General features: G+C 41.0%; 1 protein-coding gene across 3 annotated transcripts in view; it reads left to right on the forward strand.

The window, feature by feature from the left end:
- Window positions 1-18,285, forward strand: part of LOC136358179 (sodium channel protein type 5 subunit alpha-like) — a 176,572-nt gene that overhangs the window by 149,132 nt on the left and 9,155 nt on the right. For all 3 annotated transcript variants that reach the window (XM_066314122.1, XM_066314104.1, XM_066314114.1), the window contains 3 exons: window positions 3,526-3,648; window positions 10,747-11,028; window positions 17,252-17,305. In XM_066314122.1, the coding sequence (XP_066170219.1) occupies window positions 3,526-3,648; window positions 10,747-11,028; window positions 17,252-17,305 (459 nt within the window). The remainder of the gene's footprint in view (window positions 1-3,525; window positions 3,649-10,746; window positions 11,029-17,251; window positions 17,306-18,285) is intronic.

An 18,285-nucleotide genomic window follows, 5' to 3' on the forward strand; every position in this document is an offset into this window, starting at 1 on the left:
AGACCTCCAGGGAAAATGCTGGAGGCAGAGCAAGTGGGAGCTGTGATAAATCTGCTTGGCCCAGAAGAAGTGCACAGGAGGATGAGGGATTCCACAGCTTACCTGTAACCTGCCATGTGAAAGGTGAAATTGAGGTGAAAGCTCCAAGTCAGCAGCAAATTGGGTGTTTTATGGGAATTGTTCCAAGCAATAGTGACTCCTTAGGATTCACTTGCTCTCCACTGTGTTACAGTGCTGCTTCAGAGGTAGATTGTTACAAAAAAAAACGACAAAACTATTTGCAAAAAGGTACTGAAAAGATTAGAGATGTGTGTGACTTATTCTGAATCTGGAGGTTACATTGACCCTTGAGGTGTTTCCTGGGTGCCAGCACATTTTTGATTCTGAGCATAGCACAAAGCAGAACTTTAGAGCAGCTCTGGGCTGCATAGCCTTGCAACAGTAAAAAAATAACAGAAATAGCTGACTTCACCTTTTGTTGTGATTATGTGGGGCAGTCAGCAGCAATTCTGAAAACTGCTTGATTTTATTCCTAAAAATAACCTTCCGGGTCACTTTTAATCAAGTCCAAATGGCCAAGTCCCTGCGTTGGTAATTCTCCTATAAATAAAACTTGACAAGGATACCTTCAAAACCAACATCCAAGCATTTAAACAAGTTGTCTCAAACTCTGCTCTGACTCCAGCCTTGTAAATCATTGCCAAATATCACACAGCTTCATGACCTAATCCTCTGCAGAGATATCCAATGCTGTGTAAATCTGTGTCAGGAGGGCAGCACCACCTGTGATGTGTTTCAGGGTGACATTTGTGGCACTCCAAAAAAAAAAAATAAAAAATGGGAACCCACTCAGATGCAAAGTCTGGTCTTGCAAGATTTGAACCAAAAACTTTCTGCCTCAGGGGAAAAGGCAGTTATGGGACACAAATCAAGGATGAGGGAGAATCGTGGAGATGGTCCAACCAAAGCAGTTTGAAGACCTTGATAGGATCTGAATTTCAGTTATGATGGGTGGAACTAGCAGAGAAGGGTGTTGAGTACCCTGTTTTTGATTAATTTTCATTTAAATATCTATATTCATTTTATCGATCAATTTTCTAAATTAGCTTCTCTTGGTAGGTGAGTGTATGGATCTTGGTTTCTATCTCTGAGCATAATCACTGAGCTGTTTTTCTTATACATTCAGCCTTTCTGGACAGGAACCTCCAAGGTTTTGTGAGATTAAAGCTGTTTTCTGCACTAGAGTTTCCACTAAAGATAAAAATATATGCCAGTGTTTCTCCTAACCTGATTTCTCTGTAATGCTACTTTTATTTTAGACTTTTAAGATTACTTAATTGAATGGCTTTAGTATATAACTACAGTGCACATTTGCTTGCTGCTCTTAGACAAATACTCAGCCCTTTTTCATTATTCAGGCAACATTAAGTTACTGGGAAGAGCAAATAAAAGGAGGTGGATTTGAACTCTGTGTTAATGCAGCTTCAGAGCACAGGATATAAACTGGGATGGTGAGCAACAGGGAAGGCAGAAAATGAGTGTGTTGGTGAGCTGAAGACGGTTTTTAAGATAAACCCAGATTTTCTTCTCCAGCTGTGAGCAGTGAGTGAGCAGGATTTGGGTGAAAGGAGCATGTCAAACCTATGGCATTGCTTACTCTAAAGTGACTTGGGCACCATGCTCAGGTCACAGGTTCAGATCTGCTTCCTAGAGATGGAAGCAAAGGCTTTGCTGGGGATTTTTACCTCTCCAGTGTCTACGGGGCCAAAGCCATCAGACCTTGGACCCAGTCTCCTGTGCACTGTGATGTTCTTACAGAGCACTCAGCTCTAGAAGTCAGAAGTGTTTATTAAGCCTTTCCTTCCATCCCAGCCTCTCAGTCTGTACACAGGAGATGAGTTTGTGTCACACCTTGTTAAAGAGTGACGTGTTACAGGGTGACAGCCAGCCCCTGTGCCACTTTGTCATCTGCAGGGATTGGGGGGGGACTGGTTTATCCTGGCAGAAACCCCAGCTCAGGCTTGGTTTCTCTGAGACCTCCTACCATTAGTCACCCACATGACACAATAAAGCCATCAGCAGGTAAATAATTTAACAAATTGAGAGAGTTTTTACAAAGACGCTTAGCTGTGCAGACATGGCTGGTGTGTAAATAAATGCATATTCAGGAGAAAAGCTGTCCACAGGGGACACTGTCTTGGGACTTAGGGACCAGGCTGGTCTTGCCCTGTTTTATCCCAACCTTATGTGTGATGCTGGGCTGGTCAGGCAGCAGTGGGCTTCAGAGAAAAAATCATCCCATCCTATAATTAAAAGGAAGGTTTCTCTCCAGAGCTGTCAGTGTTTAAGGGGATGCCGGAGTTTCCTTACACTAAGAACTTGTTTTTTATAATGTGGAGGAGTCCCTGCTTTTAGGCTTAACTTCTGTCTTGAAAATGGCAACAGCACCCACTCCTCACAGAAGAGCTTTGCACACTCCCATTGCTGAGCATGAGATATCCAATACTGTGATAAATGGGGCTGTGAGAATGGTAAGTAAGAAAAAAAGAAACAAATTAAAAAGGAAGAAAAGGAACTGTGATAAGGAATATACACAGGTTTCTCCTTCTTAAAAAAAATAGTGTTTTATAGTTCGTGATGATTAATTCTGGTTGGTTTTTTTGTTGTTTTGGGTTTTTTTAATACATGCAAATTGGCATGGTACCTATGGTGTTGGAGAGCTGTTTGTTTTCACTCTTTGCTCAGTAAGATTTCAGGCTGTGAACACTGATTTGAGCATGGAAAACCCTATTGCTCCATGTGTTCATATTCCCCACTGCCACTCAGTTCATTCAGAATCCAGTCCTGTGCCTGATACCACCCACACCTCTGACCAGCTAGGGCACTACAAAAGCTCTGAGAACATGAAGAGCCTGGGAACCCCTCCATGCTGCTTCCAGATTCAGGAAGTTCACACCTTCAGGAAAGGTGTGAACCTCAACATCGAGTGCCTGTCAAATTTCCATTTCCTTTAGATGCTGTGCAGAAACCAGAAAAAGTGAATAAGAGCAGAATGGAAGAGCCATGCACATCATTCTTTTAAGGTCTGTGGTATAGTCATGTCTGCCAGCAATGTAGAAGACTTGTCTCTAATCACTGAGTTGAAGACTAGTGATGAAATGTAAATACCGCAATCCTTTGTGTCTGCTGGAGAGGGTTAGACCTGCTTTCTTCCAAAAAGCTCTGAATTGTAACACTCACCTGACTCGGATTTTGGGTAGTGGAAGAAACACACACCTTGGGGAGGGCACAGTAAACATCACAGAGTAGTGGGTCTGTTATGGTGATCTCCTTTCTCATCCACTTTGTGAAGGGTCATCCTTTTCTTCTCTGTGTGGATCCAACGTAACGTCTCCCATTTAAGACTTTTTTTCCCCCCACTGTTCCACTAACCAGCTGTTCCTTTCTAGGGAGGAAAGTCAGAGGAGAAGGAAAATGGCAGGAGTGTTCTAACAGGTTGAATGTTCTCTTTGTGTCTCCGTCCAGGTCTCCTTGATCAGCCTGGTTGCCAACACTCTTGGATACTCCGAGATGGGTCCCATCAAATCGCTCAGGACCCTCCGTGCCCTGCGGCCGCTGAGAGCTTTGTCACGGTTTGAAGGGATGAGGGTAAGAGGACACAAAGCATCCATCAAAGCTCAGCTTTGTGTGGATCAAAGTGTCACAGGGGATTGCTGCACGGGGGTTTTGTCAGCCAAAGGACGTGAATGAAAATGCTTTAGCAAAGCAACAAAGAAATCCCGCCTCGGTCTTGGTTGCAGTTGTATCATTGCATCTTTATCCTTGGGTGGATTTAGTGATAAACCAATCCTGCTGCCTAACTTGTCATACTGTGCCTTAAAAAACAGCTTTTTGGGTGAGGAAGCATCTGGATATCAATTACCTCTCAATTATAAGGTCTGTCAGGGGAACAAACAAGCTAAAGTTTGCTCCCTGTTTTGACACGCATTAAAACGAGAGTGACTAGAAAGATCTTAAGGAAGTTTTCACTAATAATTAAAGCAAAAATTAGAAATGCTAAAGATAGGGAAACCAAATGAATGAATGATTTTTTTTCCCCTTTGAACAGATTGCAGTTTTAATGAGGAATATTGGGACTAACATTAAAACCCTGCAGCTTGTGCTTGTTGCAGCATCTTGTGCATCCATCTCTTTCTTTCCTGCATTCCTTTGCCACTGTGGCTGTATTCCCACAGCATACCTGTTTATTTGTTAAGCCTACCTGCTAACAGGAGTCAATTATTGTTTAGATAAGCACTTTATTAAATTCCTCACATGGTGCATGACTTGCAGGTGGTGACAGCTGTGTTCTGTGGGAGCTGAGGTTACTGCTAACCTTGCAGATTGCTCTGCAAGGTAAAGCAAATCTGTGACAAAATTCTGTGTCAAATTCTATTGATGATCCCAAATCTCTCTGCTAGGCCAAGGAAAATGCTACATATTTCACAGTGATGTTTATCCAGGGAAAAGCTTTCCTGTAGACAAAACCCGGGTCCAAGTCATCAATGACTAAAGGTGTATTTCATGCACTGATCTCCCAGGAATAAATTATTCTCATTGCAATGCATTCACAGCAAGAGACTGAAGGATGGAGAATCTAACAACTGAGATGAGCCAGGAAATGTGGTGATACAGCAGTGTAGGAAAACCCCACATCTATTCTTTACCTATTCTGTGGATGACCAGATCTGGCAATATGACACTTTTCCCCAAAGATTTTGTCATCAGCTAAATCATATTATTTTGTGCATGAAGATGAAGCAAGTACTGTTGCAGACCACCTCACTGTTGATACTAAGACAAAAAGATTCAAAAGGCTCTGCTTATCCAGGCACCAAAACCTGATTTATTTCCAGCAGTCAGGCAATATTTTGCAGGTAATTGACCAAATAAAACCTAATTGCAAAGACACAAAATGAGGTTGCACTACTGACAATAATGAAAGCTCTCACTCCATGAGCTTTCACTCATTCGTTTGGAGACCTCACTCCAAGTCTTTATTAAACATTCACAGAAGGAATTATTTCAGCATTCAGTATTAGCAAAAGCAGTAGTTTAACTACCAGAGTGATTTGTACATAGATTTTCTCAAATCAGTTTAGATCTAGCTTGTGAAGGCTTAGCTTTGACTGGTGGATTTACAAGCCTGAGCAAAACTCTGTGTTCTAAACTGATATATGATTATTTACTCACGATTTCACATCAGTTTAACTAAATTGGATCCAAACCTGAACACCAGTGGGGAAATGAGGAAAAAACATCAGAGAAGCATTAGTAGAATAGAGAAAAAGTAACATGAAAAACTCCTCATTTTTCTCTGGGAGTATGAAGAGGCTGGCTTGGTGAAGATCTTAACATGGATCAACCAAGCAGATTTCCTTCTCACCATGCTCATTCTTACAGCCCCCTCAGTCCCTGACTCAAAATCTTCTTTTTCTTTCCTGTACCATTGCTACAGCTGAAATATATTCAGTCATTCTGAGCTGTCAGAGGTGGTGAATTAGCTTGTAAACCATGATAAAGTATAATTGAGAATACGTGCTATTGGAAAAGCAAATCATTTTAGTTTTAGTTTGTCTAACCACACTTAACAAGACTAGGGACAGTTAGACCTTTCATTATTAGGAGTTCATATGCTCCAAAATGCACAGGAAAATTGCCAGCACAGTGATGGATTAAATAATGATAATGTTGAGAAGCAAACACTGACAGTGAGAAAATAAAAATAGTTTGCTCTATTATAATGCCTCTTTCTTGAATAACTGAAACATCTCTGCAGGGCTAGAACAGGAGCAAGAAAGTTCTCATTTACTGAAGTAAGAAAGCTATTTCATCGATGCTGTGACCACATTTTAGAATAAATTTTCCATGAGACAAAGGCACAGAATAGCACTTGGGTGGCCAAGAGAACCTGTTATCATCAGACCTCAGTTCTTTCCCTACCTTCAAACAGTCTGGAACCTGTGCAAGCTTGACACAAGTCTCAGTAGCTCCTATGCTATGAGAGCCCTGCAAAATAAGGATGAACTGGTGTCATCCTGACACTTAATCCTCAGAGAAACACCTGAGAAAGACCAGGATCCCACCTGACAGTACTCTTCTGCCTTTCAGTGCTGAGTGCTCTGTAAGAACATCACAGTGCACAGGAGACTGGGTCCAAGGTCTGATGGCTTTGGCCCTGTAGACACTGGAGTGGTAAAAATCCCCAGCAAAGCCTTTGCTTCCATCTCTAGGAAGCAGATCTGAACCTGTGACCTGAGCATGGTGCCTAAGTCACTTTAGAGTAAGCAATGCCATAGGTTTGACATGCTCCTTTCACCAAAATCCTGCTCACTCACTGCTCACAATTGAAGGAGAAAATCTGGGTTTAACTTAAAAACCATCTTCAGCTCACCAACACACTCATTTTCTGCCTTCCCTGTTGCTCACCATCCCAGTTTACATCCTGTGCTCTGAAGCTGCATTAACACAGAGTTCAAATCTACCTCCTTTTATTTGCTCTTCCCAGTAACTTAATGTTGCCTGAATAATGAAAAAGGGCTGAGTATTTGTCTAAGAGCAGCAAGCAAATGTGCACTGTAGTTATATACTAAAGCCATTCAATTAATTAATCTTAAAAGTCTAAAATATAACTGGCCACGAGAGGTCTGCAAAATAAGGATGAATTGGTGTCATCCTGTCCCTTAATCCTCAAAAAAATACCCCAGAAAGGCCAGAATCCCACCTGACAGTGGTTTAGACCCAGAGGCTTTACAATTATGAGCACAGAATAAAGTAGCTTAGATTTGCCTGTCCCAAATAATGACGTCTCTCATGTCTCCTCATTTGTTGTCCATCAGGGAATTATTTCAAAGTTGGCACTTCCCTGCAAGAGAGGTTATTGCAGTATTTTAGGAGGATGAGGGGGATGATGAGAGACCATTAAATGTGAAAGTGATACTGGGCAAAGTCATGGTGAGACTGCTACAAGATACATGCAGGAAAGAAACAGCATAATTAATGCTAGTTAGCATGATTTCATGGGAATAGTTCTTGTAAAACCAATATGAGCCTTTGATTTGATTACAAATTATGCTGATGATGGTAACTGTGCTGATACAGAATCCTTGGATTTCATAGAGGAATCTGATACCATGAGACATTGTGATGAAAACACGAGCTTTGTACCAAGACAGGTAAACACGTTTTAAAATGGGTGATGGATCTCAAAAAGTAACTGTAAGCAATGACCACACTGTGAATTTGGTGATGAGCATCTCAGGGTGAGGGATTGTTCAGAATGAGAATTATCTTTGATCTGTACTTTACCAGCATCTGGAAGAAAATATAAAATCTTTGCTGACAGCACTCAAAACCAGTGTAAGTGAAATTACAGATAAGGGAATTATGCTGGCTGATCTGGATCACAGTGAAAAATAGATCTATTGTACAGCACACATTTTAATAAACCCACATACATCGACTACCTGGGGAGGAGGAATGTAGGTCACTCTGGGGGATGTTTCTTGGAAAACAGCAACTGAGAAGGACATAGGGATCAGGATGACTGTGCAAAAGGACAGAAGCTTTTGGGCAGTTCTGGCAAACGAGGTGACTGTTAAAATCTCTGAATATGCAGGGAAATAATCCAGCAAACAGAGGGAGAGTGCAGTGCTTCAACACTGGAATTCCATTAAAGTGCTGGAAAGCGGGAATTAAAAATCAGAAAGTCTCTGCAGGAAACTATGAGTGTGATTAAAAATCTGAAAGAACCATGATAGATAGCTACAAGGAAGCTCTGATTTTTTAATTACCTGGAGCAATGTGCAGTGGTAACTCCCCCCCAATGAAGATGGGAATGATAGGAGAAGACATCTAAGAGCAGATGTCTTGAGTTCAGCAAATTCCACCTAAAAATGCAGCAACTGTTTCTAACACTGAGGACAAAAGGCACCAGGAACAGATTATCTAATAATACATTTTTTCCTCTGTTATTTGACATCATGACACTGTAAATTAGACGTCTTTGCAAAAGCTGTGCCTGAGCTTCACTGGGAGTTATAGTCTGGGCCTGAAATCACTGAGGGCAGTCTGATGGGCTCTCTCAGAGCAAAGGGAGGATTAACTCATCATGCAAGTCTATTTCTGGATTAAAAATCTGAATCAGCTTTGGTTGAGGAGGTGGCCTGTGAGAGATCAGGAGAGCTGGGGGCCAAACACAGGTTATAGATTGCACCACTCTGAGTTAGGGCAGAGGGTGGCTCCGTTTCTAGGCTGTCCCTAAAGAAGTCACCTGGAGGGTGGTTTACCTGTAAAGGCATTGATGGAAACCAACAAGTATTATATCTTTTCTTATACATGGATATGTATGTTGCTATTCCAAAGTGCAGCAGAAATTCCTCCCTTTCCACGGCAAGGTGTGCAGCTGAACTTTTAATAGGAATTTATGATAATAACCTGCCTTTATGTATCCAGGTCTTCCTCTCACTTGTATCAGTGCAAAACAAGAATTCTTCCACCAGAACAAATGGCATCCCACTGGTGTAAAAGCAGAAGCAGCAAGGGAAGAATGAACCCCCCCTGTTAATAATTCATTCAGAGAGGTGTTGCAGGATTTGCTCCAGCCTCATGTCGTGTTTTGTTATCTACAGGCCATTGAACATAACTCAGCAGAAGGGAAAAAGCAGGATGTGGGCATGGCCATCACTTGTGCTGCTGAAACCTGGATGTCTGTGTCCTGTCACTGGGAGCTGGTTCAGCAGCACGTGTAACACAAATTCGTGTGTTTTTTTGCTGGCATGGGTTAAAACTGAAGAAAAAATATTGTTGTGCAGAGAAACAAATGAAAACTACTTTGACAAGAGCCAAGGCTGTATCCCAACAAGCCCTTGATTTGGAAATTATTTGGCATTTTGGTTAGCATGGTGAATTTGGTCTATAAATGATGAGGTTAGAAATTGATTGACATCCAAAACTGAGAGATAAAATTAGCAAACAACCGAAAAAACCCACCCAAAATAAAAAACAACAACAACAACAACAACAACAAAAACCAACCAAAAACTCCCAAAACAAGAAAAGTCATCAAGAATGGGCCTATACAAAAAAAAAAAAAAAACCAAACAAACAAACAAACAAAAAAAAAACAAAACAATTGGTCAAACAGCTTTTCCTGTGTGAAAATCAGCTTCATTCATAAATGCACAAAATATAAATCTGAGTTTTGGAAGATCTACATAATTTTGTATTGTGTGCTGTAGAGGAAGCTGCTGCTACACACGCATGAAAACCATTTCCCTCCTCTGGCTATTTTTCTTCCACAGCAATGCAAAAATGATGGAGAAGTGAATGTTATGTTATTAGCTTGTCAGAAAATTGGACACTAACGCAAGAGAAAAAAAAGAGCTGACATTTCCCATAATCAAATCCACCAATTGGATAAAGTTTAATTTTTATGGATCAATATCACCTTGTCTCAGTTTCAGAAATGTAGATGGAGAAGAAGAGGAGCTGAGTGGCCGCCTATCAGGTTTTATTCTCCAAAGCATGAGACAGGGATGGAGACAAATTCATGTTGTGGAGCTGGTGTCTGCAGCTATCTGGGAGGCAGCATTGCCCTAGACCATGCAAAGGCAGAATCTCCAAAGGCTGTGAACATGGAGAAACCTCCTTGGCATAGGAGAGGGAAAACTGCATTCTGTGATAGGGTTCTTCCCTCAGAAAACATCTTTCCTGGCTTGATTCCTGGGGTGTCCTGTGCAGGACTGGGAGCTGAGCTCAATGATCCTTGTGGGACCCCTCCAGCTCAGGATATTCTGTGACTCTCTGGTTCTTTAGTGTGAGGTTTGATGTGCACAGATGACTTAACCACCTTAAACCTCAACGTTGGTCAAAACAGTGTATGGTGTGCACCTTGCCTGGATGGTGTAGTGGTATTACAGTACTGCATGAAGACCTGGCACCTGTAGAGGGTTTGTGGATGGTCTGAATTCTGTTTATTTTGCTTGGCTTCAGCGTGGAGTCCATTTCTAGTGCCATTGTTCACACACCTTAAAAGCTCCTTCTGCTTTTCGCTTGAATGTGTGATTTTATGCAGGGGGTCACAGCCCTGCCTGGGGGTTAATGGGTAGGAATTTCACAGCATGACACAGGAAAAAAAACAAGATTTTTTTTGTTAAATTAGAATGGTTTTTCCCTTTTAATCATGCGTACTGATCAGATAGGGGAAGCTGGCACAGTACAGTATGTCTCAATCTGTTGTTTAATTAAGCAAAATTTATCACAGCTATAGTTCACAACCCACTGGTTACAGAGGCCTGAGTGGAGTCAGAGATTTCAGCAATCTTTTTTTCTCTATTTTTGAGTCACTGTCATAGACCCCAGCCATTTCCAATTAGTCACATTATTATTAGAGTTTGACTGAAATGTACTATCCAGAAAGATTTGAGCAGTCAAGATAACTGCTGAATTCAGAGATTCCTCTTGGAAAAGCATCATCCCTTGGGTGGGATGCCAACAGATTCTTCCTTTGATTATCAAAAGGAAGAAAAGTAGTCATATTTGAAGCCTTTAGAAGTGGTCTGGCTCCTTAGGTAGTGTCAGTGCTTATCCACCTGTCACCACGTGAGGGTTCAGACTCGTTAATCAAGGGTGCACAACAGCTTGTTAACGAAGTGTCTATACAAGTGCTGACATTAACTCTGTTTTCCCTTCCCTGTTTCCCCCAAGGTGGTGGTCAATGCCCTTGTGGGAGCCATCCCTTCCATCATGAACGTTCTGCTCGTCTGCCTCATCTTCTGGCTCATCTTCAGCATCATGGGAGTGAACCTCTTTGCTGGGAAGTTTGGGAAGTGCATTAATAAGACAGAAGGAGATATGCCTTTGGACTCTAAAATCATTAACAACATGAGTGACTGCATACTTTACAACGTGTCGGGCACGTTTTACTGGACAAAAGTCAAAGTTAACTTTGATAATGTTGGTGCTGGGTACCTGGCTCTGCTGCAAGTGGTAAGTGTGTGACCACCAGAAACTAATGGGCAGATGTTGCTGGTTCTCACTGAAACCATCAGTTCAAAAGCTCAGGTTAACCTCTGGGCTTTTCTGGGTCTTTCAGCCTTACCCAGGTCAATGCCTTTCCTCAAGTGTAAATAAATCATATTTTGCATATTAACTTGGCTTAGAGATATTATGGCAGTTTATGGTTTTAATTTGAGTTTCTGCTGCATCACTAATACAATTCTCTGGGAGGTCATTGGACTAATGAGAGGAATTAAAGACCATTTTGTCAATATTGTAATCCAGAGCAAAGTTCACTTCCAGAAAAGAAATATGTGATACAGGAAGGACTGTCCATGCAGACAGAGTGTACAGTCCTTCCTGAACAGCCTGGGATTTCACTATATCCTGCAGGGAAACAAGTGAGCTTGTAGTGCCTTCAGTTTCCCAGATGAAGTTACTGCATGAAGCTGTTGTCTTAATTTATGACCCTCTGCTCACTTTCCATTTTTGAGGACACTGGTGCCTCTTATTCTGGTTCCTCACCTTGTGTCCACCTGCTGAAATAATGATTCAGATTGAATCTAACTGTGGGTCATGGTGGGGATCGGGTCACTGACACTGCCCCCAGCCCAGCCTCAGCTCTGCATAGCAGAGAAGAGACTGCTGGGATTCAAAGATGATGGCAATATTTGAGCTATAAATGACAGAAGGAAGCCACTTCTACAACCTTTTTCACCATCAAATGTAAAATACAGATAAATGGGTTGTATGCACTGAGATTCACTGTGTTTTGACCCAGGACAACCTAATAGAAAGAGCCACAGGAGACTCCACCTTGTCCAGGCCCTGCTGCTGGACTGCTGGGGGATTTTGGACAAATTGTTTTGTGTTGCAATTCCACAGGGCCCTCACATAAAAATAGTGGTTATGATGCTTATTTCCATTGTTCCTAATCTGGAGCCAAATGGTGACAGGGAATGGATGTGCGCTTTTGGAGTGTTTGATGTGTCACATTTTTCCCATGCAGAGTTAAATAAGCTCCTTGCTACATCTTTGGACAGAGAGGTTTCTTTCTTGGAATGCCTGTGACAGCATCTCTCAGTTCTGGGATAAAAAATTGTGTTCTGGGAGTTCAGTTGATTTGTCACATACAGAACCCACCCTTTGCAAAGCAGCCTTCAGCCCCCTCCTGCCTTTCCAAAGGGGCAGGAGCCTCCCACAGGTCCCCATCAGATTTGACAGCCCTTCTCCTTCCCAGAAAGTGAGTTTGTTTTTCCCAGATCTGGTTTTCTCTGTCACAGATGCATGGAACAGCTCCGTGAAGCAATTTTCCTTTCTCAGAGAAATCCTTGTTCTTATGTGTGCAGTTCCTGGTACACAAACTCTTGAGTTTGAGATCTTCTGATCACTGTCCATTGAGCTTTCACACCCTCTGGAAAGCAGAAACATTGGAATGAACACAACCACTTTTAATTCTTTCCATTACATAGACTTGCTGAGAGTGGGAGCTTTTATCTGTTGCACATGATATTCAGCTCAGCCATGCAGAGTAGATTATTTCACTTTGAACGCCTTTAATTAAATTTTCTGTTCTATATAGTGTTTTCTTTGTCTTTCACTTAAACATCCAGTTTAGATGAGCAAGAATTTCCAGGTTTTAAATATTGTGCCTTACCTGAAGTTTCTTGATTCCTCTGACTACATAAAATTGCCTACTTCTTGTGGGGGGAAAAACTCCATCAGAGAGGCAGCTATTCCTTCACCATTTCTTTTATAAGAATCAAGCTCCAGTTTTCTGAAAATCTTTAGCTTTTCATAGGTTGTAATTTCCTAAGGAATATCCTGAAGCAGTCTTTTGTAGTCACTTTGTTGGGATCAGTGATGGCAGAAGAAACGTAACAGGTCATAAGGTGGATCTCAGCACACATTTGAAGGGAACAGGCTAATACTGCTCTTTTCCAGTTGGAAATGGATTTGATGACCCTGCAGGTTTCTTTGAAACCTGTGATCCTGTATTGGGAAGAAGAGAAATAGATTTTCCGTCTGCAAAAGTACAAAAGAAGTGTTATAAACCTAGGCTTGGTCAGGCTGAACAAACCGATTTTAGCAGGACACAAACTCAACTTCCATGGCAGGTGGCATCTCCTTCTTCACAGAGGAAGAGTAGGAGCCAGTTTCCATTAGGGGATTGATTTTGACTTTAATCCTGCACCTGGAGCTCTTATGTCTGCTGCTGACCACAGGCAATCGAGTGAAAAGGTGACAGACACAGAGAAGGGACCCAAACATCTGGATCTCCTTTGCCAGGAGTGTCAGCTACAGGTGCCCCTTGCCAAATATTCTCCATAAGGGGTCACATTTCACCAGCAAACCCCCGTGGGAAATACAGGGGCTCAGCTGACAGCCCAGCTCTCCCAGAGAGACAGACACCTCTGTCCATCCCTGTGCACAGCAGGGCAGGGAGGAAATAAATATTTGGGTTACAATCCCCCCAGGATCCAAAACATGAGCGTTTTAGTGTGACTTGTCTCTTGACTGCTGACATTTTCAGCTGCCACAGTACGAATCTGAGTGGCTCTGAAGCTGCTTTGAAATGCCTGAATGTCTGCAAATCCAAATGGAAATGTGTAAAACAAATCTGCTTGGTGCTCTGTCTTCTTCAGCAGCGTATTTGAAAGGAATAGAAGTTGCTACTAGAGAAACTTTGGGACATACTTCTATCCAGAGACAAGCTTTCTGAAAAATGTAATTGAGAACTGCATGAAGTTTGCCCCAAATATCTTCTGCTCTTTTCCTCTCTTGATTGGGATACATCATGTTGTCCTGAAGATGCCACTTTGAGTGAATGAGTCTGAGAAAACATTCATGTGAACTGTCAAGCCTCTCCAGCTAACAAACAGGCTGTCCCCAACCAGGTTAATAAAATAACAGTGGTGACTAATCTGCTCCCTCTACAAGCAGGAGGAATGCCTCATTCACAGAGAGTGAAAGATCTTTGTCATCCCAACTTTTTGACTCGCAAGAAGGATGGTTCACTCTCCTGGTGATTTAACACTCCTTAAACCTTAATCTAACAGGAAAAAGGTCTTGCTACAACCCAGTGCTTCAGTAATGGTTTTTCTGAGTTTCAAATTTTCTTAAAATATCACAGCGCCTATGTTCTATAAATCTTTTTTTGATCAAAGAAATATCTTAAATTTCCAGTAGCAGTTTTGCATTTCTCTTGTATAATCCTACCCTTCCACCCTGTGATCACCTCCACATATATTTTTTTTGCAATGTATTTTGAAATTTCAGCCATCTATTGAGGAATAGCCAGGAAATAAATGGTGTTTCATGCAGCATATGACTTGTATGGAAAAGCTCTTCTTAGATAGAACGGACTTAGATTGACTATATCCTACTTGTCTTTGAATATGTCCTATTAACTCTGTCACTTTGGGACTCCAGATAAAGAAGAGGGAGATAACAGGAGCACTCCTAGGCCAGCAGGAGCTGCAGAGTTAAAGCAATCCCTCATGCCAGGTCTGAAGTCCTGACCGAGCCCATAAATCAGACACAAAATGGTCGTGAGGCAGCACTGTGTGTCTAAAGTTACTGCGTTACATGATCTCTTCTGTAAACTGCAATGCCAGGTTTTACTGTCACTGTGGATGCAAAATGTACAAAAAAAAATATCTGATTTAGCTTTCAGAAATTTCTCTCATCAACAGGAATACCCAGAGAAATTTTCAACAACGTGAAGGCCAGTGTTTCAGCGATGAAAAGCAGATAGTTTTATTGAACAATTTCTATTTCTTGAATAAAAAAATGAGAAAAAGACTAAGACAAAGACAGAAAAAGAAAAAAAGAAAAAAAAAGAAAAGAAAAAGAAAAGGAAAAGAAAAAGAAAGAAAAAGAAAGAAAAAGAAAGAAGAAAAAGAAAAAAAGGCTTACAGATTTAAGGACTTACTTTACTTCAAGACACCATTTGGTTTGAGAGCAGCCAGTGCCATCCCCACCTATCCTCCTCCCCACTAATTTGCTGCATTGCAGCTCTAACCACCAGTGAAATAACGAAATGTAATCCCATCCCAGGATGAGTTTATCAGTAGATAATCTCATCACATGACAGTTTCAGTAGAAAATGCTGTTTCTCTGGATAGCTTCCAGGCAGGATAATATCACAAACACTCCCATGAAGATTTTGTCACTTCCTTATCCAGAGTGTAAGTGGTTACTAATTCCAGATAAATAATTTCTTTTCTCAGTGTTATATTTCTTTCATTCTCAGTATCTTTTACCCTCTGCAGCTGAAGTGTCCAGGGAAGCTTTCCAGATGTCCCATAGATTTTTAATTCTCTTGCTTCTCAACAACTGGAGGAAACAGAAAATCACAGCACTTCATTCTCTTAATATTTATTTTTGTCAGATCACTTCATCATCCTTTATCACTTCAAACCACTGTGCCTTGCAGGAGAGTTGCTCGTGTCTGTGGTACACATTGAGGGGTAAAATAGCTGCTCAAGAGAAAAAGATTTCCTCCCAAGTGGGAGAAAAGTACAGGCTATGATCATATCATTTTGTGCCACAGGGAAAGGATTTCTTGTTTCATCCCAGCCACCCTTCCTGTACAGCACTTTGAGCTGCAAGCTCTAATGGCACCAGAAAGTCTTTCATCAGATTAGAAAGAGAACAACAAAAAAGGAAATTATTAGAATATTTGAAGAGTATCAGCATGACAGGTTCAAGTAATTATTTGTTTTGATAAAACTGCTGATCGTTCCTGTAGATACTTTTCATCTTAAGTGATATTTTAACACACAAATCTCTCTATGGAAGAGATTTTTCCAAAGGGTTCTGATTTGGGGGAGTGGGTTAATCCCTTTCAATCAGTAGATAAGAATAGGTGCAACCTTTCAAACACTATTTTATATATACTTTCATGAGAAATATCATTGATCTCTTGTACATTTTCCTTTGGCTCAGTAGCATTCAGAAGGAATTGGGAAGGTGGAATTACCTCCAGGACTTAATATAGTAATAATAATAATAGAGTTCTAAAGCCACTGAATGTACCCACCTCAGCCCAGCTGCCTGGGTTTCTCTTGGTAACCTCTGGCCAAATTCCTACTAGCATTAGGAATTGTATGCCTACACAATAGGGCAAAATTCAACTTAAGTGTCAGTAGAATGTAAAAAAATATTGGGTGTGGGTCCTACATGCATGTCAGTGTAAATCTGCTTAAATTAATAAATCTAAAAATGCCTCATTATCTGCTCACACTGCCTGAGGTAAGTCTAAATAGGTCAGAAGTCAAGTGAGAAACAACTCCAGAGAATCCAAATAAAGGGAGTGGGGCTTAGGCCAGAGTCAGACCTAATGCCAGGTGTGCTTGGCATCAGGCTGTGCCTAATAAAAGGCATATATTGAGATCAAAGAGTTGTGGGTTTGCTACAGAATAGTAAAAAATCACTTCCTTGTGTTTCTCCTAGGAGTGCTGTCACTGCCTTTCTGCATTGAACATTCCAATAAGAGACACTGACTTCTGTGGAATCTTTTCTTCTTTAAACAATGATATAAGAAAAAATATTAAAACTACTGACTTCATGACGCTTAATAAAAAGAAAATCGGAACAGTAAAGCAGATTGAGGCTCACAGCAGGTGTTGATTGCCTTTGCTTCTTTCAAGTCTGCTGTGATTTATGCAGCTCCCTGGGCTTTAATATTGTTGTGATTTGCCCTGGGTTAGAAGAGGGCAGAATCCAAGCTTCAGCAGGATGTGGATGGGATCCATCTCACCTGGTGCAAGGCTTGTGCACAGTAACATTGTTTAATGTCATATGTAGCCATATCTCTTCATTACTTGAAATTTTTAAGGTCAGAACTTCCAAAGATTTAATTGTTATGTTTTCTCTCCTTCTTTAAATCTCTTCTAAAAATCTCTCTTTTATCCCTGCAAGTGGTGCAGAAAGTCAAAAAAAAAAAAAAAAAAAAAAAAAAAAAAAAAAAAAAAAAAAAAAAAAAAAAAAAACCACAGAAATGAGAAAATCAGGAAAAAACCATTCTGGAATGAATTTAAATATCTAAATGAGCAAAAACTGAAAGATACATGTTAGATTGCAAGGCAGGCAATGTATTAATTGTAAAGTATGTGCTCAACATTGCATTTTGAAAGTTCATCATAGAGATGATATCATTTCAGGGTGTACTTGTTTAATATGCCTATGTCTTATGTGGGATTTTTTTCAGGCCACATTTAAAGGCTGGATGGATATTATGTATGCAGCAGTGGATTCAAGAGAGGTAAGTGTCTGCAAGGAAATTAATAATTTCCTTTTCCATTGCCTTTTGCAGCACTGATTACGCTTAACAACAAACACAACAAAATAAAATACATGCAGGGTACCAGTCCCTGTCTTACTCTGGCTGGGACAGTTGCAGACTCTCATTGTTTGTAGCTGTACTGAAGCATGAGGACCCTGAAATTAAAGTAAATGTGACCCTTAGTCCTGCACAAGTTATTTATCTGTTCCTACTGCAGAACTCCCAGCACACAGAGGCACCACAAGGATGAGCCTGAGTCCACCAAAGACCTAAATTGTTCTCTATATTTCTTTCCCTCTCCCTGTTTACTGCCTTTTTTTCCAACTTCTGATGATAACACGTCTTTAAAAGTGCTGGGTTTAAGTTGAATTGCCCCATGAGACGAATATTTAACCCTCCCTACAGCTTCACTTTGAGCAAGTGTGTTTTCTGCAGGCAGCAGCTCCACTAGGAGCGTGGAGAAGCTTCTAACAGACAAAGTGTGAACTTCCAGCTCTGACTTGAGATGTGCTGGGGACAGCTCAGTTCTTACCTGGTTCCTGTTCAGCTTTCAGGTTTCTGTAAAAACAAACAAATGAAAATGCATATCCTCTGCTACACCAGGGTTTGTTTATCTTTTTATTGAAAGTTCTGCAGTATTCTTTCCTTCTTTTAATTATATTAGAGAAACAATTTTATTTAATTATATTAGAGAAACAAATTTATACTTACTGTTAATTTTTGAGGCAGCTGTCTGGTACTAGAAATTTGACAGGCTGAATTTGGGGCAAAAGTCGAAGACTCAGGGGAAGAATAAGGGGTGGAAAAACTTAATGGCACCACAGGAGCCAGAAGTAGCTTTGCACAGCTTTCTTGGTTTGAAAAAGACAGGTGTCTGCTAGGGAAGGCAGGAGCCTCCCCTGAAATGGAGAATTTCCCCCTCCCTCTGGATGATAATTTTGAAATTAAGGGGCTCTCAG

The sequence above is a fragment of the Sylvia atricapilla genome, chromosome 1, assembly GCF_009819655.1.
Source record: "Sylvia atricapilla isolate bSylAtr1 chromosome 1, bSylAtr1.pri, whole genome shotgun sequence".
NCBI classification, from domain to species: domain Eukaryota; kingdom Metazoa; phylum Chordata; class Aves; order Passeriformes; family Sylviidae; genus Sylvia; species Sylvia atricapilla.